Source organism: Somniosus microcephalus, chromosome 6 (assembly GCF_052327205.1).
Source record: "Somniosus microcephalus isolate GS21.2 chromosome 6, FLI_Smic_1.0, whole genome shotgun sequence".
NCBI classification, from domain to species: Eukaryota; Metazoa; Chordata; class Chondrichthyes; order Squaliformes; family Somniosidae; genus Somniosus; species Somniosus microcephalus.
The window spans coordinates 200,249,762-200,276,846 of NC_140992.1; the positions used below are offsets into that span (position 1 = coordinate 200,249,762).

At 43.9% G+C, this 27,085-nt stretch overlaps 1 protein-coding gene across 2 annotated transcripts in view; it reads left to right on the top strand.

Moving 5' to 3' along the window:
• znrf1 (zinc and ring finger 1) overlaps positions 1–27,085 on the top strand; it is a 373,364-nt gene that overhangs the window by 165,071 nt on the left and 181,208 nt on the right. For both annotated transcript variants that reach the window (XR_015078782.1, XM_085991192.1), the window contains exon 2: positions 26,530–26,625. Coding sequence is in view for 1 of the 2 variants with exons in the window: in XM_085991192.1 (XP_085847318.1) it covers positions 26,530–26,625 (96 nt within the window). In the remaining variant the exon portion in view is untranslated. The remainder of the gene's footprint in view (positions 1–26,529; positions 26,626–27,085) is intronic.

Genomic DNA, 27,085 nt, shown 5'->3' on the forward strand with positions numbered 1-27,085 from the left:
CTGGGGCAAGGGCATCAAAGGTGGGGTGAGTGTGGTTGAATAAATCAACAACTGCAGAGGTAGTGTGGCATATGGAGGGCCAAAGGTTTAGCAGTTGGGAGTTTGAGACACCTGCTGTAAGCAACTTGGGAGAGAGTTTAATTTGGGGCGGACACAATTATGTTGGGTTGGAAAGGGTAGAGGGATACGGTTGCTGAGGGATACATCACCATTGATCCATCACAAGATCTGGCTCTGCCACATCAAAATCTACCAGGCCTTTATCTCCTCTGACCAAATGCTCCCGCTACTAAGATCGTTTTGAAGAGCAAAGATAACCTCCAGCTTTCTTTTTCTCTACTTCCAACCCACTCATTTAAACCCCTCTCCCTTTCCCCCCTCCATTCTCGCCTTGTGGTTTTTTTGTCACCAAGTTCGAGACCATCTATTCAGCTGCCACTGCTGATTCCCCTCGTCAACAATGCCAAATCTCCCCCCGATCCCTGTCCTATTGTAGGCCTGACTCCCTATCGTTAATCCCCCCACTACCTCCCTCCCCTCATGCCCTCTCCACACTCACCTTGTCTGAGACCTACTTCCTACTCCCTTTACGTCATTCCTACTAAACACCAAACCATCCAATTTTCCTCCCTACCTCTCATACGACCATAGGAAGGAACATGAGAACAGGAGTAGGCCATTCAGCCCCATTCATTTGAGTAAATGGTTCTCTCTCCTCAAGCAGTTTTCCCTTCTTTCAAAAGCCCCTCTTCAAAAACGTCACCCATGACCTCACTGTCCTCGCTAATTACTGCCCCATCTCTCTCTTCCCTTCTCTCTCCAAGATCATTGCACATGTAGTCGCCTTCTAGATCTGTGCCCATCTCTGATGCAACTCTTTAAATCATGTTTTTGCCCCCTTCAAAGTACCAGATTGCTCTAACCAGTCACAAATTTAATTCTGTGACGTAGAAATTTACGGCACAGAAGGAGACCATTCGACCCATCGTGTCTGTGTCAGCCGAGAAACAGCTATCCAGCCTAATCCCACTTTCTAGCTCTTGGCCCGTAGCCTTGTAGGTTACGGCACTTCAAGTGCATATCCATGTACTTTTTAAATGTGATGAGCGTTTAAGCCTCTACCACCCTTTCAGGCAGTGAGTTCCAGACCCCCACCACCCTCTGGGTGAAAAAAAGTACTCCTCAACTCCCCTCAAAACCTTCTACCAATTACTTTAAATCTATGCCCCCTGGTTATTGACCCCTATGCTAAGGGAAATAGGTCTTTCCTATACACTCTGTCTAGGTCCCTCATAATTTTATACACCTCAATCAAGTCTCTCCTCGGCCTCCTCTGTTCCAAAGAAAACAACCCCAGCCAATCCAATCTTTCCTCATAGCTAAAATTCTCCAGTTCTGGCAACATTGTAAATCTCCTCCGTCCCCTCTCGAGTGCAATCGCATCATTCCTGTAATGTGGTGACCAGAACTGTACACCGTACTCTAGCTGTGGCCTAACTAGTTCAAGCATAACTGCCCTGCTCTTATATTCTATGCCTCGGCTAATAAAGGAAAGTATCCCATATGCCTTCTTAACCACCTTATCTACCTGACCTATCTTCTGGGATCTGTGGACATGCACTCCAAGGTCCCTCTGTTCCTCTACACTTCTCAGTATCCTACCATTTTATAAACCTTGCCTTGTTAGCCCTCCCCAAATGCAGTACCTCACACTTCTCCAGATTGAATTCCATTTGCCACTTTTCTGCCCAACTGACCAGTCTATTGACCTCTTCCTGCAGTCTGCAGCTTTCTTCTGCCCTATCAACCACATGGCCAATTTTTGTATCATCTGCAAACTTTAATCATGCTCTCTACATTGAAGTCTAAATCATTGATGTGTATACCAGAAAAAGCAAGGGATCTAGTACTGAGCCCGGTAGAACCCCACTGGAAACAGCTTTCCAGTCACAAACACCTGTCGACCATTACCCTTTGCTTCCTATCACACAATTTTGGATCCAACTTGCCACTTTCCCTTGGATCCCATGGGCTTTTACTTTTGTGACCAATCTGCCATGTGGGACCTTGTCAAAAGCCTTGTTAAAATCCATGTAGACTACATCAATCGCACTACCCTCATCAATCCTCCTTGTTATCACCTCTCAAAATTCAACCAAGTTAGTCAGACACAACCTTCCCTTAACAAATCCATGCTGACGGTCCTTGATTAATCTGTGTTTTTCTAAATGCCGATTCATACTGTCCCTCAGAATTTTTTCTAACAATTTGCCTACCACTGAGGTTAGGCTGACTGGCCTGTAATTACTCGGTCGGTCCATTTCTCCCTTTTTAAACAACGGTACCACGTTCGCAGTCCTCCGGCACCACACCTGTAGCCAGAGAGGATTGAAAAATGATGTCGGAGCCTCCGCTATTTTCTCCCTTGCTTCTCTTAACAGCCTGGGATACATTTCATCTGGGCCTGGTGATTTATCGACTTTCAAAGATGCTGAACTCCTTAATACTTCCTCTCTCACTATGTTTATCTCATCTAATATTTCGCACTCCTCCTCAACTACAATGTCTACATTGTCCCTCTCTCTTTTGTGAAGACAGATGTACAGTATTCATTAGAACCATACCCATGTCTTCCGCTTCCACACACAAGATTCCTTTTTGGTTTCTAATAGGCCCTACTCTTTCCTTAGTTATCTTCTTGCTCTTTATGTATTTATAAAACATCCTCGGGTTTTCCTCGAGATCACTTGCCAACATTTTTTCATGCCGTCTCTGCTTTCCTAATTTCTTTTTTTAATTTCACCCCTGTACTTTCTGTACTCCTCTAGGCTTTCTGCAGTATTTGGCTCTTGGTATCTGATATAAGCTTCCCTTTTTTTTGCCTTATCCTACCCTGTATGCCCCATGACATCTAGGGGGCTCTAGATTTGGGAGTCCAACCCTTTTTTCTTTGTGGGGACATATTTGCTCTGAACCCTCACTATCTCCTCCTTGAATGCCTCCCACTGCTGTGACACTGATTTACCTTCAAGTAGCTGTTTCCAGTCCACTTTTGCAAAATCACATCTTGGCTTAGTAAAATTGGCTTTTGCCCAATCGAGAACTTTTACTCCTGATCTATCTTTTGTTGTTTTCCATAACTACGCTAAATCTAACTGAATTATGATCACCAAAATGCTCTCTCTCTCATGCCCCTTCCAGCTACCCAGCTTCATTCCCTAAAACTAAGTCCATAACTACCCCCTCTCTTGTGGGGCTTGCTATGTGCTGACTAAAAAAGTTCTCCTGAATGCATTTTAAGAATTCTGCACCCTCTACCTTTTACACTGATTCTATCCCAGTTAGTGTTAGGGTAGTTGAAATCCCCTATTATTACTGCCCTATTGTTTTTGCGCTTCTCAAATGCGCCTACATATTTGCTCTTCTATCTCCTTTTGACTATTTGGGGGTCTATAGTACACTCCCAGCAGTGTAATTGCCCTTTTTTTTTTGTTCTTCAGTTCAACCATATGGCCTCATTTGATGATTCTTCGAACATATCATCCCTCCTCACGGCTGTAATTGTTTCTTTAACCAATATTACGACCCCCCTCCTTTTTTATCCCCCTCTCTATCTCGTCTGAAAACCCTGTAACCAGGAATGTTGAGCTGCCATTCCTGTTGTGCTTCCTTGTCCTCCTTCACCTCTCATTCATTTAAAACTTTACATGCTAGGATATTGTGGGAGGGAAGAGAATCTTTAAGGTGTCACCAATATTCTTTCTTCACATCTATGACTTGTTTTCTGAATTGCCACCTTTTCTGAACAAGTGCATATGATATTAAAGTCTTTGAGTAATGCTCAGCGAATTTTGTTTTGCTGTTATAGCTTTTGTCTGAATGCTGTTTTGTCCTTTCATAAAATTAATTCAGAATGAGTCCTTGTCTACAAGATTGAGAGAAAATGACTAAGATGATGGTATTGTGGAGTGAATAGGGGCAGTGTCCTAGGATTAGGGTTGCAAAATTCTGGGAATTTTTAAAAGAGGAAACTTTCCATGGGAATTTTGAGTTTTTTTGCACACTGATGGTTTTTGTCTCTGACCCTTATATTATCTTTGTCGTCAAAATAGACATACTGTTCCATACAAATAAAAACAGGCTTTCAAAACTTTATTTAGGTTATAATTTTGAACTTTATTGAACCCCCACAAAAAAGACCCAGCTAAAATAAAATAAAAAGAGCGTCAGCTTATTTAGCCTGTAATTTGTCCTTATTTTGTCCCTTTGAGTCTTCTACTCGTGAGTCTTCTGAGTCTTCTACTCCTCATTGCTCCTCCTGATTCTCTGACTCTGGCTCTGACGTGTCCATTTCCTCCTCTGTGTCAGTGTCTAGCTGTGTGGTGGACACTTCTGTATCTGGCTCAATAAGTTGTAGGTTCGCCCGGATAGCCACCAGTTTCTCCACTCTCTTGTTAGTCAGCCTGTTGCGCACCTTTGTATGCGTATTCCCAAAAAGTGACCAGTTTCGTTCAGAGGCCGCTGATGAAGGTGGGATTTGGAGTATCACCGATGCAATAGGTGACAGGGCCTCAGATGCACAAAGTCCCTTCCACCAGGTATGTGCACTGATATGCTTGCATGATTCCCATATCCCATCCCCATTCCAAAGACCTTGCTTGGTAGAGAACTTTGCCAGACTTCCCAGAACTTTGCCCACATCCAGATTGAGATGGTGTGAGAGGGTAGAAATCACACTGTAAGCGCTGTTGATCTGTTCTCCAGAAAGTATTGGTCTCCCAACATGCTTTGGGTCCAGCATGTATGCTGCAGCATGAATCGGCTTGACACAAAATTATTGACGCGTCTGTATGAATTGAACAATTGCCTTCTCCTCTGCTTTGAGCAGCAGGGATGTGGGTAGGGCAATGCTGATTTGTTCTTTTAAATCAGTAAAAAGCCTGAGAACATCTGACAAGACAGCGTCATCTCCTTCAATCTGAGCAATTGCAAATGCTACTGGTGAGAGTAGTTTAAGGCTGCTAACCACTCTCTCCCAAAACACATCATCCAGCAGTATTTTCTTGATGGTGGTTTCCATATCCCCAGACTGGGATATTGCCATTTCTTGCAGCGACTCCTTACCCTCCAGAAGGCTGTTGTACATTATGACAACACCACCCCATCTAGTGTTGTTGGGCAGCTTCAGTGTGGTGTTCTTGTTCTTTGTCATTTGCTTGGAGTTGTAGGTTGCTGCAACTACCTGTTTTCCCCTGACATACTTAACAACTTGCTTGGCTCTCTTGTACAGTGCTTCCATGGTTCTCAAACCCATGATGTCCTTGAGGAGCAGGTTAAGCCCATGAGCTGCGCACCCAATAGACGTAATATGAGGGTAGGCCTCCTCCACTTGAGCCCAAGCAGCCTTCATATTCGCAGCATTGTCAGTAACTACTGCAAAGACCTTTTGTGATCCAAGATCGTTGATGACCGCTTTCAGCTCATCAGCAATGTATGTGCCTGTGTGTCTGTTGTCCTTTGTGTCTGTGCTCTTGAAGAACACTGGGAGAGGAGTGGAGATGATGTAGTTTATGATGCCCTCCCCTCGTACATTTGACCACCCATCTGAGATAACTGCAACACAGTCTGCCATCTCTATCATTTCTTTGAGCTTTCCTTGGACTCTGTTATATTCCGCCTCCAGCAAATAAGTAGACAAAGCATGTCTGGCGGGAGGACAGTATGCAGGGCGAATAACATTGAAAAATCTCTTCCAGTACACATTGGCTGTGAGCATGAGGGGTGAGCCTGTTGCATATACAGCTCGAGCAAGGCACTCACCTGCATTCTTCTGGCTTTGGTTATCCATTGTATCAAAGAACCTTCCAAGTGGGCCAGGAGTTGCTGATGATAAGGAGCCTGATGCTGAATGAGAACCATCATCTTCTTGAATGGAAGCGGAGGAACTCTGGGCTGACTGCTGTGAGCTTTGAGTGAAGTTGTTGCATTTGGATAAATGCTGCTGCATCTTTGTGGCATTCTTTACATATGGCTTTCTACAGTGTTTGCACATGTACACAGTCTTTCCATCTTTAATGCCTGGGGTAAAATGCTTCCACACATCCGACGGTAAACGTGGCATTGTTCTATGCAGAGAAATAAAGGGCATTCATCTCTGTGTCGAACTGCGGTCGATCAGCACGATTGCAACAGGGTGAGTACATTTTTGCTGATGCTCCATGTGATGGAAGCATGACCTGTACACACACGACGCTACATCACCAATAGTGTATTATTTTGTATATTTTAAATTGAAGGACAACAGAGTTTAACAAGTAACTGGTTTATTTGGTATAAAGTCTGATTTACTTACTGCATCATCACAACATCAGCAGAAAACAAAATGACTTCCCTCAGGACCCTTAACCTGGATCTTAAAAAAACTATAGCAGTCTTACAGATGCCTGCAGGCCAATCACAATTCGATATGCAAATATTACAAATAGAGGGAGCTAATCGCTCATCCACTCATCCAACCAATCAGGACACATTTGTTCACAGTCACACACAAAACTTGTAATTATTAAAACAAGCCAAGTAAGAAGATAAACATATATTGATTAAGAAATTCCTTAATAATTAAGATTCCATCTCTGTTAGTAATTTTAAGAGAGGACCTGTGGGGGAAAAAAAAGAAAGAAATACAAAAAAAACAATATTATGCTAGCATGTGCTTTTTTGGCCAAAATTCCCAAGCTAAACTTCCCGTGGAAATTTACCGGAAACTTTCCACCCCTTTGCAACCCTACCTAGGATCACTTCTTTTTCCCCTTTGACAGTATCCTACTTGAAAATGGAGCATTGAAGAACAGATTGCTTACGTGCCTTTTTAGATGTTTAAGCAATAGGAATATTTAACTCTTCCTTTGTCAATTAATAGTGTTTTTTTAAGTAACCACATGGACTGCAGTGGTTCAAGGCGGCAGCTCACCACCAACTTCTCGAGGGCAATTCGGGATGGGCAATAAATGATGGCCTTGACTGCATATGCTGGAAACACTTGGCAGATCAGTCAGCATTTGTGGACAGAACAGATGGGTTTAACATTTCAGATGTAAACCCTTAATCAGAAATGATGAACCGGTTCTACACTTGAAATATTAATTTATCGGTTCTCTTCACGGATGCTGACTGCCCTGCTGAGTGGTTATAACATTTTCTGTTTTTGTTTAACATCTGATTCACTGAATAAAAATCTTGAATCATGGCTACAGCTTTGATTCTTGATGGATAATTTGACTTTGCTTATTGCTGTGCATAATCCATTACTTGTATCCTGTTCAGTGAGGAAGCAGACCATTTGCCTTTATAACCAGTATTATTACGGTGCCGAGTTAAACTTGTCCAGTGTATTTATTTTACATTTTCGATGCTTTGAATGCTGATCACATTCATACTGGTATTTAAGCATGTTTAAGTTAAGTTTTACCAATTCTCAAGTTAGTTGCCATAGAAAGGATTGTGGACAGACTGTGACTGCTTTTTCTTATATCTGAGGTTTTATGTCTTGTATTGGTTGAGTACTTGATGTATCGGACAGCAAGGATAATAGAAACTGTAAAGTCTTTTATTAACATAACTACTCTTAGCTGGATAGGAACTCGATATATCTGATAAGGCGTGTAGAAGGAATTAAATGAGAAGACAGAAATGAGCAAAATTGCTGTTCACTCGTATTGTAAAAGTCTGGAGGATTCAAGTGATGCAGCTGGTGGCTTGTATTCTGAAGAGGTCCACTGGAAATCCACATACTGTATCACCCATCATAAGTAGAAGTGCCATGCATTCAGCCATTCCTCAAATTCCTATGTGCACCTCTCCTGTGCTCTATAAGGTGTTATTATATCTACAGGAATGCTATAACCCAATAAGACGAGAAGAGATTCACTGTTCAATTGTCAGACTAGGAGCCCTGTCAACATCCCACACCTAATATTGCATTCAGAGTCAAAAATATTGCAAAAGTTTCCAAGTGCTGTGCAGATATGATATGGTAGAACTTTTAATTAGAAAGGACAAACTTGCATTTATATAGGGCCTTTCTCAACTTCTTCGGAGCTTGAGCGGCAGCTGGAGTCACGATAGTGCACCCGCGAGCCTGAGAAATACTTGGAAAGCACATTTCTAGAAGTGATCACCCCGCAGCCTCAATGTGCAGGCAGAGAGGGAATGGGTGACCACCAGACAGAGGAGGAGGACCAGGCAGGTAGGGCAGGAATCCCCAGAGTGCATCTCGCTCGCTAACCGGTTCACAGTTCTGGAAACTGGTGGGGGTGATGGCTCTTCTGGGGAGAGCAGCCAGAGCCAAGGCCACGGCACCACGGGTGGCTCAGCTGCACAGGAGGGGGAAGAAGGAGAGGAAGAGCAATAGTGTTAGGGGAACAGCTAAGCATTTCTGTGGACGCAGACGTGACTCCAGGATGGTATGTTGTCTCCCTCGTGCCAGGGTCAAGGATGTCACTGAGCGGCTGCAGGACACTCTGAGGGGAGGATGGTGAACAGCCAGAGGTCGTTGTCCATATTGTACCAAAGACATAAGCAGGTTTTGAAACAGCTTCTACCCTCAGGCCATAAGACTCCTGAATGAATAATTTATTATTTATTACTGTTTTATTTATTACTGTATTTTTATTAGTATTTTATCATTGCTATGTCATACTTATTCCAATGTTGGGAGGACTCGTAAAAATCAACATTTCATTGTGCAGTACACACGTTTGCTGCATATATGACAAATAAAAATTGAATTGAGAAAGAGGGATGAGGTCCTGCAGGCAGACTATAGGGGGCTAGGAAAGAGTTTAAAAAGGAGGACCTCCAAAGGTAGTAATCTCCAGATTACTCCTGGTGCCATGTGCTAGTGATTACAGGAATAGGAGGATAGAACATATGAATGCGTGGCTGGAGAGATGGTGCAGGAGGGAGGGCTTTAGATTCCGGAGGCATTGGGACCATTTCTGGGGAAGGTGGGACCTGTACAAGCTGGATGGGTTACACCTCAACAGAACCGGGACCAATATTCTCGTGGGGAGGTTTGCTAGTGCTGTTGGGGAGAGTTTAAACTAGCTTGGCAGGGGGATGGGCACCAGCATATAGGAGTAGAAAAGAGGAATACGGTGCATAAAAGAATGGGAGTGTTGGATAGTACTAGAGAAGAAAGTAATACTAGAGGTGGAAGTAGTACCATATTAGATAGGAGCAGACTAAGAAAGACTACGAAAAATTCAAAAATGGGTTTTGAATGCATGTATGTAAATGCACAAAGTGTGTTGAATAAGGTTGGTGAGCTACAAGCACAATTAGCCGTGTGGCAATAACGTAAACGTGGATTAAAAAAGGTGAGGACTGGGCAGTTAATATTCAAGGGTACAAGGTGTTCAGAAAAGATGGGGAAAGAAAAAAGGGAGGTGGGGTGGCAGTGCTGATTAAGGAAGACATTGTAGTGTTGGAAAGGGAGGATGTGCTTGAGGGGACAAGGACAAGAATTCATTTGGTTAGAGTTGAGGAGCAAAAAGGGTATGATCATGCTATTGGGGGTATTCTACAGGCCTCCAAATAGTGAGAGGGAGTTAGAGGAGCAAATCTGCAGGGAACTCGCAGAGATATGCAAGAGCTGTAGAGTGGTGATATTGGGGGACTTTAATGACCCAAATATCGATTGGGATAATGCTAGGGTAAAGGGAAAGGAGGGGGAGGAATTTCTGAAATGTGTTCAGGAGAATTTCCTTGACCAGTATGTTCTTGGCCCAACTAGGAAAGAGGTGTTGCTGGATCTGGTGCTGGGGAATGAGGTGGGCCAGGTCAACAAAGTGTCTGTGGGAGAACACTTGGGTACGAGTGATCATCGTATCATAAGATTTAGATTAGCGATGGAGAGGAGCAAGGAACAACCTGAGTGGAACTTCTAAACTGGAATAGGGCTAACTTCAATGGGATGCGAAAGGATCTAGCCAGGGTAAAATGGAACCAAAGACTGACGGGAAAAACTGTAACGGAACAATGGGTGAACTTTAAGGAAGAGATATTCCAAGTACAGGCTAGGTACATTCCAACAAGAGGGAAGGGTAAGGGAAACAAAGCAAGGGCTCCTTGGATGACGAGGGAGATAGAGAAGATGATGAAACATAAAAAGAGGGTGTATGATGAATGTCAGGTAAATTCTTCAAGGGAGAACCAGACCAAATACAATAAGTTGAGAGGGGAAATGAAGATGAAAATAAGATTGGCAAAGAGAGAACATAAAAGGGAACTGTAGTGTATGTGCTTTAAGTCAGAACTACTTTTTACAGCTCCTGTATACTGTAGTACCGGCAGTAACCACACCGGTATATAAAGCTGTGCGCATGCCTCTGTACTCCAGTCTAGAGATTGCCCTCCTCCAGTAAAGACCTGTTATTTGTTTATGTACAGCATCCGTGTAATTATTTATCCACTGGACCACGGATCTAACAGTGGCGACGAGTGTTGATGCGAATCTACCTGCAACATTAAACAAAAAAAAATAAAAAAATAGTCGAGTCCAGGAACACGGACGTCGACCGCGAGCAACCGCCCAGCAGTCAGGCAGAGATCCAACTTCACTGGGGAGGCTGTGGAGAGCCGGGCTTGGTTCCCCAGCCACAACGAGCAGTAAGAGACCGACGACAGGTCCAGAGCAGACCCTTCCCGAGCAGCGGCGGCTGGAGCCGACGGACGGCAGAGAGAGAGAGAGCCGGGCAGCGTCGACGGGGTAAGAAAAAGGGTGAAGAGGGTAAGAAACAGCCGGGTTCTAGACTGAGCGGCGTCGACAAATATCAAGAGAAGAACGCGCAGAGCATAGCCAGGGATCACGGGCTGATCAGGGTCCGCGGGGCGAAGCAAGGGGAGACGCCATTCAGCCGCGGAGAAGCAGGGAGAGCGCGGGAGACGCCATTGAGCCGCGGAAAAGCAGGGAGAGCGCGGGAGACGCCATTTTGCGAAGCCGCAGCGGAGAAGACGGGTGAGCGCGGGAAGGAAGGAAAGTGCTGGAGACGCCATTTTGTGCCAGCGGAGAAGAAGGGGAAGCGCGGGAGGCGCCATTGGTGATGGTTAACGCACAACCAAGGATGCCGAAGAGTGGCAGTATCTCTACGTTCGACAATGAAGTCGAAGATTGGGCGACTTATGTGGAACGTATTGAGGTGTACTGCAGGGCGAATGTAGTGCCAGATGCTAATAAAGCACTGGTTCTGTTAAATTCCATGGGTGCAAAAACTTATGGGTTACTGCGAAATCTAATAACCCCAGAGAAGCCGGTAAACAAGAATTTTGAAAGCATAGTAGAAATCCTACAGGACCACTTAAACCCCACACCGCTGCTGATAGCAGAACGATTTAAGTTCCATAAAAGGAACCAACACAAAGACGAAAGCAATGCTGAGCACCTAACGGAACTGCGCAAGCTATCGAAATACTGCCAGTTTGGAGCGGGACTAGCAGACACGTTAAGGGACAAGTTTGTGTGTGGGCTACAAAGTGAAGGAACCCAGAAACGGCTTCTATCAGAAAAGGACCTTACGCTGGACAAAGCTTTCAGTATGGCAGTATCACACGAAGCAGCCGCAAGGGGCGCTGCAGAGATACAACGGAGGCCGCAAGAATATGGCACCAATGAAATGTCCTATGGAACAGGGAAGTGCTATCGCTGCGGCAGAACAACGCATGACCAGAAAGATTGTTGGTTCAAGGACCAAGTGTGCAGACAGTGTGGGAAAGCAGGACACATAGCAAGAGTCTGCAGGTCTGGGAAGAAAACAAACAGTAAGAAATCTCCACAGGAGAAGTACAAAAAGGTACACCAGGTGATGGACAGTGGTTCAGACGAACAGAAAAGTGACAGACTCCGGAAGCAAGGAGCTGGGTTGTCTGAAACTACAGAATGTAACCGAAATGGAGGATCACCAGACTATTTGGGTTACACTCAAGATAGACGGAGTCCAAGTGGAAATGGAATTGGACACAGGGTCAGCTCTAACAGTCATAAATCAAAGAGACTACAAGTGGCTATTTCCACACATACCCTTGAAAGCTACAGAGATTGTCTTGAAGACGTATACGGGGCAAAAAGTCTACCCCAAAGGAAAAATAAGGGTGAAAGTGACCTATAAAGGTCAGGAAATACCTAAAATGGATATATATGTATTGCCAAATGGAGGACCACCACTGCTAGGACGTGAATGGATCCGGAAGATACAATTGGATTGGCATTCCATACAGGCACTGAAGGTGGAGGCCAAAAAGGATGACGACGTCACACCTGGACGACTGTCAAAAATGCTAACTGACGCAAAAGAAGTGTTCCAGGAGGGACTAGGAACACTAAAAGGAATAACAGCAACGATTAAAATAGAGGATAATGCAAGCCCAAAGTTTCTGAAGGCCAGACCAGTGCCTTATGCGATCAGACCAGCTGTTGAAGCAGAGCTGGAAGGTTTGGAACGTTCAGGAGTACTGTCCAAAGTGGACTGGAGCGAGTGGGCTACACCCATCGTTCCTGTAATGAAGAGGTTGTTGAGTAATACGCCTGGGGAACCAAAGAAGGTCCGCATCTGTGGGGATTTTAAGGTGACAGTGAACCCAGTCCTTCACACAGTGCAATATCCGCTTCCACGAATTGAGGATATTTTCGCCTCGCTATCTGGAGGTAAACGCTTCACCAAAATTGATCTAGCCCAGGCGTACTTGCAAATGGAGGTAGAAGAAGCTTCGAAACATTACCTTACGATCAACACTCATAAAGGTCTCTATCAATACAACCGGCTGGTGTTTGGAGTAGCCTCTGCTCCAGCTATCTGGCAAAGGGCGATGGATCAGATCCTGCAAGGGATTCCGGGGACCCAGTGTTATTTGGACGACATCTTGGTCACGGGCGAAAATGACGGTGATCACCTCGCTAACTTGGAGAAGGTGCTCGCCAGATTAAAGGAATATGGGCTACGAGCTAATCGCCACAAGTGCAAGTTTTTCCAGAAACAGATCTCGTATTGCGGCCACGTCATCGATGAAGAGGGGTTACATAAGTCCCCTGACAAGATAGAGGCAGTAGTCAAGGCTCCAGCACCGGAAAATGTGTCACAACTGAGGTCGTTCCTCGGGCTGGTAAACTATTACCACAAGTTCTTACCAAATTTGTCTACGGTATTACACCCGCTGAACACCCTACTGCAAACAGGGGTACCATGGAAGTGGGATGACGAACGTAGACGAGCTTTCCAGAAGTGTAAAGAATTGATCACATCAAAAGAGCTGTTGGCCCATTTCAACCCAGCACTACCAATTCGTTTGGCATGTGATGCATCACCCTACGGCATTGGAGCGGTGCTGTCGCACAAATTCCCGGACGGTTTGGAGAGGCCAGTAGCCTTTGCGTCTCGGTCACTAACCTCAGCCGAGCGCAACTACGCCCAGATTGACAGGGAGGCCCTCAGCCTAGTATGGGGAGTAAAAAAATTCAACCACTATCTGCATGGACAGAAGTTCACCTTGCTGACTGACCACCAACCACTTGTCTCCATCTTTAATCCTAAGAAGGGCGTGCCAGTAATGACTGCACAGCGGTTACAAAGATGGTCCCTGTTTCTAGGGGCGAATCAATATGAAATAGAATATAAAGGCATGAGACAGCATGGGAACGCTGATGGGTTATTGCGTCTGCCACTGCCTACTGTGGAGGAAGCACCAGCAATGGACCCTATCGAGATATTTTATTTGTCGATAATTGAACGATTGCCAGTAACAAACGCGGATACAGAGAAGGAGACCCGCAATGATCCGACGCTGTCACGGGTATATGAATTGACGGTGAGGGGATGGCCAACACATGGCGACTCACTGTTGCCAGCATTCTCATCCAGAAGAGAACAGCTGTCAGCATGCCAGGGGACAGTGATGTGTAGATCCAGAGTGGTGATTCCACCCAAGTTAAGGGAGAGAGTGCTAAATGAGCTACATGAAGGTCATCTGGGGGGAGTGAAAATGAAAAGCCTTGCTAGGGCTTATGTGTGGTGGCCGGGAATCAATCAACAAATCAAAGACCTAACTAAGAGCTGCTTAGGATGCCAGAAGGTCCAAAATGCTCCACCACATGCCCCTCTACACCCATGGGAGTGGCCCTCCTCTCCATGGCAACGGGTGCACATTGATTTCGCTGGTCCATTCATGGACTCAATGTTCTTAATAGCAGTGGATGCTCATTCAAAGTGGCCTGAGGTGATAAAAATGTCTTCAACCACTACAGAGAAAACGATTGCAGTCCTACGGACCATATTTGCCAGAAACGGGTTGCCAGAGCAGATCTGCTCTGATAATGGACCACAGTTTGTGTCCGATGAGTTCCAAAAATTCATGAAAAGGAATGGGGTAAGGCATCACACATCCGCCCCGTATCATCCAGCCACCAATGCATTGGCTGAGAGGTTCGTACAAACCTTTAAGAAGGCGATAAAGGCCATGTGCGACGAGGAAATTCCACTACAGCATAAAATGGGCAATTTCTTATTAGCCTACCGAAACGCGACACATGCAGTTACCAACCAGACCCCGGCCATGATGTTCTTTTAACCGAAGGTTGAGATCTCGTCTGGACTTGCTCAGACCAAATGTGCGAAGAAATGTTGAGGACAAACAATTCCAGCACATCAATGAGAAGCCAACAAGGAGCTTCAATGTAGGGCAACCAGTCTTGGCCCGGGACTATCGAACAGAGAAGTGGCAACCCGGAACAATATGTACAAGGCAGGGGCCATTAATGTACACAGTGGATGTCGGGGAGAACATTGTGAGACGCCATGTCGATCAGATCTTAGCATCACAGGAATGTGTTAACCCCATGTCTCGAGTACCTGGGGATGAACCCGACATACCGGTAGTATCTATTTCAGACCCAGTAGCAGTGGAACCCGATGAACTACCCGATGAAAGGGGGTCAGAATCGCCTCTGCACCAAGAACAAGAACCTCCGGAAAGGCGCTATCCCGAAAGGGTCAGGAAGCCGCCCCAAAGACTGAATCTATAAATGGACTTTTGTTATTGAATGTACATGTAAAAATGTAATTGTTATTTGAATATTAAGGGGGTATTAATCTAAAAAGGGAGGAATTGTAGTGTATGTGCTTTAAGTCGGAACTACTTTTTACAGCTCCTGTATACTGTAGTACCGGCAGTAACCACACCGGTATATAAAGCTGTGCGCATGCCTCTGTACTCCAGTCTAGAGATTGCCCTCCTCCAGTAAAGACCTGTTATTTGTTTATGTACAGCATCCATGTAATTATTTATCCACTGGACCACGGATCTAACAGGAACCCGAAAATCTTCTACTGGCGTGTAAACAGTAAGCGGGTACTAAGAGGCTGGGTGGGGCTATTAGGGACAAAGAAGATGATAAATGCTTAGAGGCGCTGGGCAAGGCTAGAATACTTAATGAGTACTTGGTATCGGTGTTTACTAAGGAGGTGGATGCTGACAAAATATCAGTAGAAGTAGAAAAGGTAGGAGCAATGGAAGGGGTGAAAATTGATAGGCAGGACGTACTAGAAAGGCTGGGTATGCTTAGAGTAGATAAGTCGCCTGGTCCAGATGGCTTGCATCCCAGGTTGCTAAGGGAATTGGGGGAGGAGATAGCGGAAGGGCTTGCCATAATTTTCCAATCTTCCCTAGATGCGGGGGAGATGCCTGAGGATTGGAAAGTGGCAAATGTGACCCCAAGAAAGGGTGTAATGACAATCCTAGTAACTACAGGCTGGTCAGTTTAACATCAGTGGTGGGTAAAGTTTTCGAAACAATAATCAAGGAAAAAATTAACGGGCACTTGGAGAGGTTTAAGCTAATTAAGGAGAGCCAACACGGATTTGTGAAAGACTGATCGTGTTTGACTAATCTAAATAAATTTTTTGATGAAGTAATGGGGAGATTGATGAAGGGAATGCAATGAATGTTGTCTAAATGGATTTTAGGAAGGTGTTTGACAAAGTACCACGTAGAAGGCTGGTTATCAAAATTGAGGCTCATGGAATAGGCGGGTCAGTGGCAGCTTGGATAAGGAATTGGCTTAAGGACAGAAAACAGCGAGTTGTGGTACAGGAAACTTTGTGCTATCCGGCACCGACGGCACCGAGCTGTTGCCGTTCCCTCAAAACTGCCGGACACTCCAGCGCTAATGTTGAAAGATACGGAAGCTTCTGAGCTCCGTATCTGTCAACAAACCCTGTGCTTCTAAACAGTCCAAGCGTCTCTGTAGCTTAGCAACAGCTTCAGCAGACCTTGCAGAGCTTGACTTGAGGAAAAAAGCAACGAGGAAAAAAAAACTAACGAAAATGGTACCTGATTTTTGCCGGTGGCTCGAGCATTCCGGACAGTTAGCCTCCGGATAACACACAGTTTCCTGTAAATGGCTGTTTTTCAGACTGGAGGATGGTAGGCAGTGGTGTTCCCAAAGGGTCAGTGCTGGGGACACTGCTTTTTTTGATGTATATAAATGACTTGGATATTTGAATACAGAGTAGAATTTCTAAATTTGCCAATGACACCAAACTTGGGGGTGTGGCAAACAGTGATGATACCAATCAATTGCAACAGGACATAGAAAGGCTAGCAGAATGGGCAGACAAGTGACAGATGGAAGTGTGAGGTGATGCATTTTGGCAGAAGGAAAAGGGAGAGGCAATATACACTTAATGGCACAGTTTTAAAGAGTGTGCAGGGACAGAGGGACCTGGGAGTTGATGTGCATAGGTCCCTGAAGGTGGCAGGACAGGGAGAGTGGTTAGCAAAGCATATGGGATCTTGGGCTTCATAAATAGAGGTATTGAGTACAGAAGTAGAGAAGTTATGCTGAACCTTTATAAAGTGCTGGTTAGGCCACAACTGGAGTATTGCGTCCAGTTCTGGTCACCACACTTTAGGAAGGATGTGAAGGCCCTTGAGAGGGTGCAGAGAAGATTTATCAGAATGGTTCCGGGGATGGGGGATCTTGGCTACAAGGACGGGTTAGAGAGCTGGATTTGTTTTGATTAGAGCAAAGGAGGTTGAGGGGTGATTTGATAGAGGTGTACAAGCTTATGACTGGTTTGGATAGGCTAGATGGGGAAAGGCTGTTCCCACTAGTTGATGGTACAAAGACTAGGGGACAGAGATTTAAGGTTTTGGGCAAGAGATACAGGGAGGATGTGAGGAAAAACCTTTTTACGAAACGAGTGGCGAAGACCTGGAACTCTCTGCCAACGGAAGTGGTGGAAGCGGGGACACACAATGTTTTCAAGGGGAGACTGGTTAGGCACTTGAGGGAAATAAACTTACAGGGCTACGGGGATAGGGTGGGGGAATGGGACTGACTGGATTGCTCTACAGAGAGCCGGCACAAACTCGATGGGCTGAATGGCCTCCTGTGCTGTTATGAATCTGTCCCAAATTGCTTCATAGCCAATTAATTACTTTTGAAGTGTGGTCACGTGGTAATGTAGAGCAATTAATACTGCTTCCTCATTTATTTTTAACAGGTGTACAATTTTGATTTTTTTTTTAACCCTTTCTGGGATGAGATTTCCTGTTTGCTATTTTTAGTCAAATCCTTATTGTGCTTCATGAACACTGTGGTAAACCACTGTTTGTATTCCTGTTTGTCCTGTTTGTATTCCACTGTGTACATGCCTGGACATGCCTCGGCTGACTCCTCCCACGGGTCCTAGTATAAAGGTGACTGCTCCCCAGCCCTTTGTATCCTGGGCCTGTCGACCACTCGAGGCAGACCTCCATTCTGTTGTTAATAAAAGCCTTCAGTTACTCTTCTAACTCTCGGTCTTTTATGAGTAATTGATAGCGCTTCAATTTTATTAACAACAAGCAGAGGGGCAAAATCAAAAATGACAAGATCTTGAGGTGGAGAATCGAACTTTCCACCTACAACTACGAGATCTTGTACCGGCCCGGGAAGCTAAATGAACCCCCGGATGCGCTATCGCGTGGCACCTGCGCCAGCGCGCAGATCGATAGACTACGGGTCCTCCACAATGACCTCTGCCACCCGGGGGTCACCAGGTTCTTCCACCTCATCAAGGCCCGCAACCTGCCTTACTCTATTGAGGAGGTCAGGACCATGACCAGGAACTGCCAAGTCTGCGCTGAGTGCAATCGTGGCACTGGTCAAACACATTGGTGATTTTGGTATGAATTGTGTGTAGAGGATATTTTCCCTCTCTGGCAATTAATAGGATTGTGTATTGGACACATGGTTAGGTCTAACCATGTTTTAATTTAAATGTACATTCTATAATGCAGTCTTCTCATGTGAGAAGACCACATGGTATTTTACAGTAAAATACCCATGTCTAGTTGGTACCTTTTTTATAAAATGCCTCTGCTTTTTTTTTAAGTGATAATTGGGAGCAATAATGCCACCAATTGATCCCAATAAAGAAAATCTGCTTCTGAAATGCAAGGTATGAATGTGTTACGAATTCAGGTCTGCCACAGGACTCCAATCTGGCTCAGTGGTGTCAGTCGTTCCCTTAAGCATTTGGTTAACTGCCTTTTTACAGAAGTTAACTCCCACTGCCCTGTAACTGCTAATGTGATAGTGAACTTTTCCAAATCCCTTGAGTTTGACAGCCTTTCAAAATAACTCCCAGCTGTCTGTACAGCAATGGTGGACAGTATGTGGCCCACAAGCTGACGTCAACTGTCAGTGTCTGTGTCTTTTGCTTCTGCCTTAGGGAAATTATTCCTCGTATAATTTCAAGTCCAATTACTTTGGTTAAGCTGTACTGCAGAAATCTGTCATGAAGTGAGATGACAAAAATAAATGCGGAAAGTTGTACGGTGTAGCATGCAGAGCCGTAAAATGACAATCCACGTTTTCATGTGTCTCTCTCAAAAATTAGTTTCTAATTGTTATACGTGTTATCCAGGGGAGGAAATGAGCGGAAGCTAAGTACTGTACTTACAAGGAGAGGGAGACAATTGGGTGAAAATCTCGCTAAGCCACTCTAGTATACTATCTAGCTGAAGAGTGGCATTGGCAGTGACAGTCTGAGTGCAGGTTGTCTGTGCAAACTTTTGGCCAGGGAATTGTATGTGTCATGTTTGAGAACTAAGAGGGAGGGAAGTAAGCTTGAAATGGGCAAAAATTTGTAGAAGAAAATCCAAGTGTTTTCAAGCCACTGAGGTGACCAGGTGTTCTCAATATTTGATGGTGTGGAGATGCCGGAGTTGGACTGGGGTGGACAAATGTAAGAAATCACACAACACCAGGTTATAGTCCAACAGCTTTATTTGAAGTTCAAATAAAGCTGTTGGACTATAACCTGGTGTTGTGTGACTTCTTACAATATTTGATGGACAGTGATTGCAGCATAAAACAAATTCTGCAAATAGGAGGAGAAAGTTTTAAAAAATAGAAAAATGTATTAAAGCCTCTGGCTAATCTAGTACCTAAATGTATTGGTATGCCAATGTCCTCGACCAGAGAAGAAAAGAAAGACTTGCATTTATATAACGCCCTTCACGACCACCGGACATCCCAAAGCGCTATACAGCCAATGAAGTAATTTTTGAAGTGTAGTCACTGTTGTAATGTGAGAAACGCGGCAGCCAATTTTGTGCACAACAAGCTCCCACAAACAACAATGTGATAATGACCAGATAATCTGCTTCAGTGTTGTTGGTTGAGGGATAAATATTGGCCAAGACACCGGGGATAATTCCCCTGCTCCTCTTCGAAATAGTGCCATGGGATCATTTACGTCCACCTGAAAGGGCACACAGGGCCACTGTTTAACCTCTCATCCAAAAGACGGCACCTCCGACAGTGCAGCACTCCCTCGGTACTGCACTGGAGTGTCAGCCTAGATTTTTGTGCTTAAGTCCTGGAGTGAGACTTGAACCCACAACCTTCCAACTCAGAGGAGAGAGTGCTACCAACTGAGCCACTGGCTGACACTGACACTGGCTGAGAATTGTAGAAAGCAAATGTTTTCAGACTTCGGGACCTTGCCATATGGAGAACCAGTCATGATCCCATGTTGTCGGTGTATGGAGCACCAATGCAATTCAATACCCATTTACAAACCTATGTTAATGATGGCAGGAAAAGACCAACTGGCCCATCAAGCCTGCCCTATACTCATGATGGCTGGAGCATCATGACAAGACACTTGCTACTCTCGCCTCCCCATCCCCACAGCCATATAATCTCCTGGGAGAGACAAAAAAGGCAGAAAACAACCCAGGGCCAATAAGGGAGAAATAAACCTGGAAAATTGCTCTCCGACCCTGCTCAGCCGATCAAATCCAGGAGATCATCTTGACCGTGCGTACGTTATCGGCTAATGCACTTCCTTTCTATATGTTTGCAATCTCTGCACCAGTCAAGGACAGCTCCAGCTCCCTCTTATAGAATCATAGAATGATACTGCACAGAAGGAGGCCATTCAGCCCACCGTGCCTATGCCGGCTCTTTGAAAGTTATCCAATTAGTTCCACTTCACTGCTCTTTCCCCATAGCCTTGCAATTTTTTCCAATTCCCTTTTGAAAGTTAGTATTGAATCTGTTTCCATCATCCTTTCAGGCAGTGCATTCCAGATCACAACTCGCTGCTTAAAATATTTTTTTTCTTCCTGTCGCCTCTGGTTCTTTTGCCAATTACCTTAAATCTGTGTCTTCTGGTTATCGACCCATCTGTCGCTAGAAATAGTTTCTCCTTTACTCTATCAAAACCGTTCATGATTTTAAACACCTCTATCAAATCTCCCCTTAACCTTCTCTGTTCTGATGAGAATAACCCAAGTTTCTCTTGTCTCTCCACATAACTGAAGTCTTTCATCCCTGGTACCATTCCAGTAAATCTCCTCTTCACCCTCTCTAAGGCCTTGACATCCTTCCTAAAGTGTGATGCTCAGAATTGGACACACTGTTCCAGCTGTGGCCGAACCAGTGTTTTATAAAGGTCTAGCATAATTTCCTTGCTTTTGTGCTCTGTGCCTCTGTTTATAAAGCCAAGGATCCTGTCTGCCTTTTTAACAGCCTTCTCAACTTGTCCTATCACCTTCAAAAACTTGTGTCTGTACACCCCCAGGTCCCTCTGTTCCTGCACCCCCTTTAAAATTGTATCATTTGGTTTATATTGCCTCTCCTCATCCAAAATGAATCACTTAATACTTCTCTGTATTAGATTTCATCTGCCATGTGTCTGCCTATTTCACCAATCTGTCTATGCCCTCCTGAAGTCTGTTAGTATCCTCCTCATTGTTTACATTTCAGATTTTTGTCTTCTGCAAACTTTGAAATGATGCCCTGTTTACCCAAGTCTGGTCGTTAATATAGTTATCAAAAAGAGCAGCCATCCCAACACTGACCCCAGGGGACATCGCTGTATACTTCCTTCCAGTCTGAAAAACAACTGTTCACCACTGCTGTCTGCTTTCTGTCCTTTAGCCAATTTCATATCCACGTAGCCACTGCCCCATAAATCCCATGGGCTTCAATTCTGCGAACAAGTCTATTATGTGGTACTTTATCAAACTCCTTGTAAAAGTCCATATACACAACATCAACTGCACTACTCTGATTAACCCTCTCTGTTACTTCATCAATGAACTCAATCAAGTTAGTCAAACACTATTTGCTTTTAACAAATCTGTGCTGGCTTTCATTTAGTAACCCATATTTTTGAGTGCCAATTAATTTTGTCCTGAATTAATGTCCCTAAAAGTTTCCCCACCGCCAACGTTCGGCTTACTGGCCTGTAGTTGCCGGGTTTATCCCTCTCCCCTTTTTTTGAATGGGGGTGTAACATTTTGCAATCCTCCAGTCCTATGGCAACACTCTTGTATCTAAGGATTGTGACCAGAGCCTCTGCAATTTCCACCCTTATTTCCCTTGGCAATCTAGGATGCATCCCATCTAGACCGGGTAACACTTCTACTTCAGAATATAAGAAATAGGAGCAGGAGTAGGCCATTTGGCCCCTCGAGCTTGCTCTGCCATTCAATAATATCATGGCTGATCTTTTACCACATCTCCACTTTCCTGCACTATCCCCCATATCCCTTGATTCCCTTAATATTCAAAAATATATCGATCTCTGTCTTGAATATACTCAACAACTGAGCCTCCACAGCCCTCTGGGGTAGAGAATGCCAAAGAATCACCACCCTCTGAGTGAAGAAATTTCTCCTCATCTCAGTCCTAAATGGCCGACCCTTTATTTTGAGACTGTGACCCCGGTTCTAGACTCCCCAGCCAGGGGAAATATCTTCCCTGCATCTACCCTGTCAAGCCCTGGAAGAATTTTGTATGTTTCAATGAGATCACCTCTCATTCTTCTAAACTCAAGAGAATATAGGCCTAGTCTACTCAATCTACTTTGAGGACTGCTAACCTTTTAACTACCTCCTTTATCTATTTTTATCCTATACAATTTATCTAATATTTCCTCCTTTACTTTGACATTGGCAGCATCCTCTTATTTAGTGAAGACAGATGCAAAGTACTCATTAGTACTTCAGCCATGCCCTCTGCCTCCACAAGAAGATCTCCTTTTTTGGTCCCTATCCTTCCTTTGACTACCCTTTTACTATTTATAATGTTTATGAAAGACTTTTGGGTTTCTTTTTATGCTACCTGATAATCTATTCTCATACACTCGCTTTGTCCCTCTTATTCCCTTTTTCAGCTCTGCCCTGTACTTTGTATTCAGTTTGGTTCTCTACTGAATTATGATCCCAGTATTTATCATAAGCCTCCTTTTTTAGGTTTCATTTTAATGTCTATATCTTTAGTCCACCAGGGAGCTTTAGCTTTGGATGCCCTTCCTTTCCCACTTGTTGGAATGTGCCTAGTCTGTACCCAAACTATCTCCTTTTTGAAGGCAGCTTATTTACTGTTTTACTTAGTAATCTTTGATTCCAATCCACCTGGGCCAGATCCCTTTTCAACTCACTGAAATTAGCCCTTCCCCAGTTGAATTTTTCCTTGTCCTTTTCCATAACTACTCTAAACCTAATATTGTGGCCAATGTGTTCCATATGCTCTCCCACTGAAACATGTTCCACTTGCCCACTTCATTCCCCAGAACTAGTTGGGCTGGAAACATACTGATCAAGAAAGTTCTCTTGCACACATTTCAGGAATTCCTCCCCCTCTTTGCCCTATATGCTGTTGTTTTCCTAGTCTATATTAGGATAATTTGAAGTCCCCCATTATCACTACTCTGTAGTTCTTGCCTCTTTCTGCAATTTGCCTGCAAATCTGCTCCTCTATCCCCGTCCCACTATTTGGTTACCCACTATAGTATATACCCAGCAGCTTACTAGCTCCTCTATTCCTTAATTCTAACCAAATAGATTGTGTCTTTGAACCCTGAACTACATCATCCCTTTCTAGTGCTGTAACTGTATCTTGGATCAATACTGCCACCCCTCTTTTGTTTTTAATATCCTTCCCTATCTTTCCTGAATACATTGTAGCCAGGAATATTAAATGCCCACTCCTCCCCTTCTTTGAGCCAGTTCTCCGTTATTGCCACAATATCGTAATCCCATGTGGCGACTTGTGCCTGTAGCTCATCAATCCTATTTGTCACGCTCCATACATTTACGCACATGCACTCTAAACCCATCTTAGACTGACTTTCATTTCCACCCCTTCCCCTCCCATCTGATCGCTCCTATTTCTAAACTACTCTTCATTCTCATGCTACTTGTCTCTCCCAGTTTACCGTGCACCTTGTTTCTCCTCTTTAATTCTTCATCCTGGTGCCCTTCCCCCACAGCACCAGTTAACTTCCCTGCAAGGACATTGGTCTCAGCCCTGTTGAGGTGCAACCCGTCCTGATGCCCCAGGAATCTGAACCCCTCCCTCCTGCACCATTTCTCTAGCCACACTTAAACCATTCTTATTTTACTGCTCTTATACTTACTATGGCACTGGGAGTAATCCAGAGATCCCTCCCCTCACCGCAAAATGTTCTGCACCCTCTGTGACATCCTTTACCCTGGCACCAGGGAGGCAACACACCATGCGGGATTCACGGCGGCGGTTGCAGAAATGCCTGTCTATCTCCCTGACTATTGAATCCCCTATGACCACTGCATTTCTACACTGTTGTGCCCCCCTGAGCAATCATTTGCCCCACTGTTCTGTGGATGTGCTGTAGACTTCACTCCCCCGAGGTGTCGTTCCCCTCACTGGTATTCAGCACTGAAAACCAGCTTGATTGCCACACTGCATGCCTCTTCCTACCTTGTTGGATGGCCACCCTCTTACTGAATTCTCTGTAGCTGTAGGGTGAGCACCTCTTGGAACATGCGCTCCAGGAAGTTCCCAGCCTCCCGTATGTCCTGCATTGACACCAGCCGCTCCTCTAGCTCAAAACCTCAAAATCCCAAGCTTGAGTTGGAGCAACTGGAGGCACTTCCTGCATGTGATTATCCAGGGCACATGAACTATCCTGGAGTTCCCACATGGTACAGGAATTGCAGGCAATGGGTCTCAGCTGTTGCCCCAAATATAAATTTATATTGTTTGTCTATCTATCTCTGATCTTTAAAAATCTGGCATACATAAATAATATAGGAATAAGGGGATACTAAACTAAAAACATATTTATGTATATATTTAATGCAATTTGGATTCCTTTTAATGCTAGTATCCTTTACTTAGTTAATTTTAATGTTATTCCTTTAGATCTAATTAATTACTGATATTTAGTGTTGCCTCTTGGCTTAAATTACATGGCACCTCCTTCCCTCTCTGCACTGAATTCCCACTCTCTCCAAATTCCTGTCGTCACTCTGTTTAACAAGCCTCCATTTATCAGATTCACCCAGTTCTGTGCTTTTGCAGCTATCTCTCAAATATATACTCTTCAGAAACACACTAGTTACAACTGGTCAGTCAACCTCCAGCCACACCTAGTCAGGGACCCACTTACTGTTGATTGACTGTTAACTGCCACTGACTTGGAAGTTTTTCTTTTGAAGGCAGATAAATTGTAGGTGCAGTAGGACAGTGATAAACATCAAAAACGGCTCTCCAGGTCCAGGATTACGATGTGCGAGCATATGGTCTACTGCTCTTAATTGATACTCAATTTAAATAATCTTATTTGTATGTTTTTAGCATTAAATTCCTACTTTGTTTAATTCAAATTACTGGAGAATTGAAATCTTTTTAGTGTGAAAATTAACTTCAAATTATCAGGAGTAGTCTGTATGTAAGGAATATTCCTTTAGTTTAGAGCTTTTGGTAATCTTAAGTACTCTGCACCACTCTTTCAAAAGCATCAAGGATTATTTGAAAATGTAAATTATATTTATTAAAACAGCTAATTAATGTCTTACATTTATTCAATTTAAAATATTGCTAAAAATGAGGTGTGGTTTTAATTACCGTATATGGAAAATCTACTGTTTAATCATAATTTTCATATGTAAATCATTTTTAACATAAATCTGAAATGTTAATCCTGTTGAGAAGTCTCATTATTTTAAATTAAAGTATTTCTAATTGCCTTGTTGTACATGTAGATTTGCCCTAAATAGCCTAATTTATATTTTTTACATTAATGATTAATAGCCCAAAATTGATTTGCCAAATGCTGCAACATGTTGATCATCTTCCCATTTTTGAGAATCGCATTAATTTTGATGAACTGGCTATTTGTTTAAGGGCCAACAAGATGGTGATTAATTCAACAGAAAACATTTTATTTCTCTGTCAAAGAACTGAGTCTGCTGGTTGTTTGAAGCATTAGGTATTATGCAGATTGTGAATGTCTTGACTGTAAAATGAGGAACGGGTTTCCTGGGATTGAGAGTTTACTTTGCCATCCTAAATTATCTGCAGTTGGAGTGAATTCAAACATTCTGAAGAGATTTAATTAGAAATCTAAATTATAAGGGTGCTGTTAGGCTGGCCATTTAGGATTAGGAATAAGGACAGACTTGTACTGTTTTTAAAGAGTTGGCATAAATCTAACAAACCATCAAACAAAGACACATTACATTTCCTGAGTCAAGTATCTTTGATCAACTGCACTCCCCCTTTCGCCCCACTCCCCGAGAGGACACTTAAAACAGATTAGTAAACTGTTCACTACCCTGGTTAATTTAAGCTCCGCATCCTCAGTTATTCTAATTGTCATGACATTTAAACCAACACCTTACTGCAGCATCTCTTTGAAATGAGTGGTAAAAGAAAATTGCTTTAAGTTAAATGTATTGAATGTCTGAGTAATCTTTTTTAATGAATAGACTATTGAAAGGAAGATAGGGAAAATAAAACTGTACTGGATTATTAGTGAAGACTACTTGTCCCATTTGCTTAAGATGGCATACCAAAATTTTAACTCTCTGTCCAAATCTAAGAGAACACTTCCTGGAGCAGAAGCAGTAAGATGTTGTTGGAGGAAAAATACAGCTGGCATTTTTATTTGTCATTGGTTTAAACATTGACACATCTATTTTTTTTCCTTTCAGGTTTCAAGTGCCCAATTTGTTCAAAATCTGTAACTTCCGATGAGATGGAGATGCACTTTATAATGTGTCTCAGCAAACCACGACTCTCCTACAACGGTACTGTACCAGTTACTTCTATGCTTGCAGTATGTGTGTTGCTGTTTCTTTTAAGAGTGTTGACAGTGAAAGTACGGTACATTATCCTGTGAAGTGCTTTGAGATGTCTTTCTGTAGGCCATGAGCGCTAGGATGACATGTTGAGGAGTGATTGAACATGAGCTCACATCAGTGATCCTTCACTTGCTGAGTTTCTGATCCTTGTCATGTTGACGTAGGGAACTGCTGAGCAAACGTTGGGTTTTTTGCTCCTGGGAGGAAGGGAAAATCTGAGAAAAGCTTCCACTCCTGTATCTCTCCTGGTGGTGGGTTTCACGAGGTTTCCCCACGCCATTCCTGTACCCCTCCTGGTGGTGGGTTTCCAGGCCATTCCTGTACCCCTCCTAGTAGTGGGTTTCACGAGGTTTCCCCACGCCATTCCTGTACCCCTCCTAGTAGTGGGTTTCACGAGGTTTCCCCA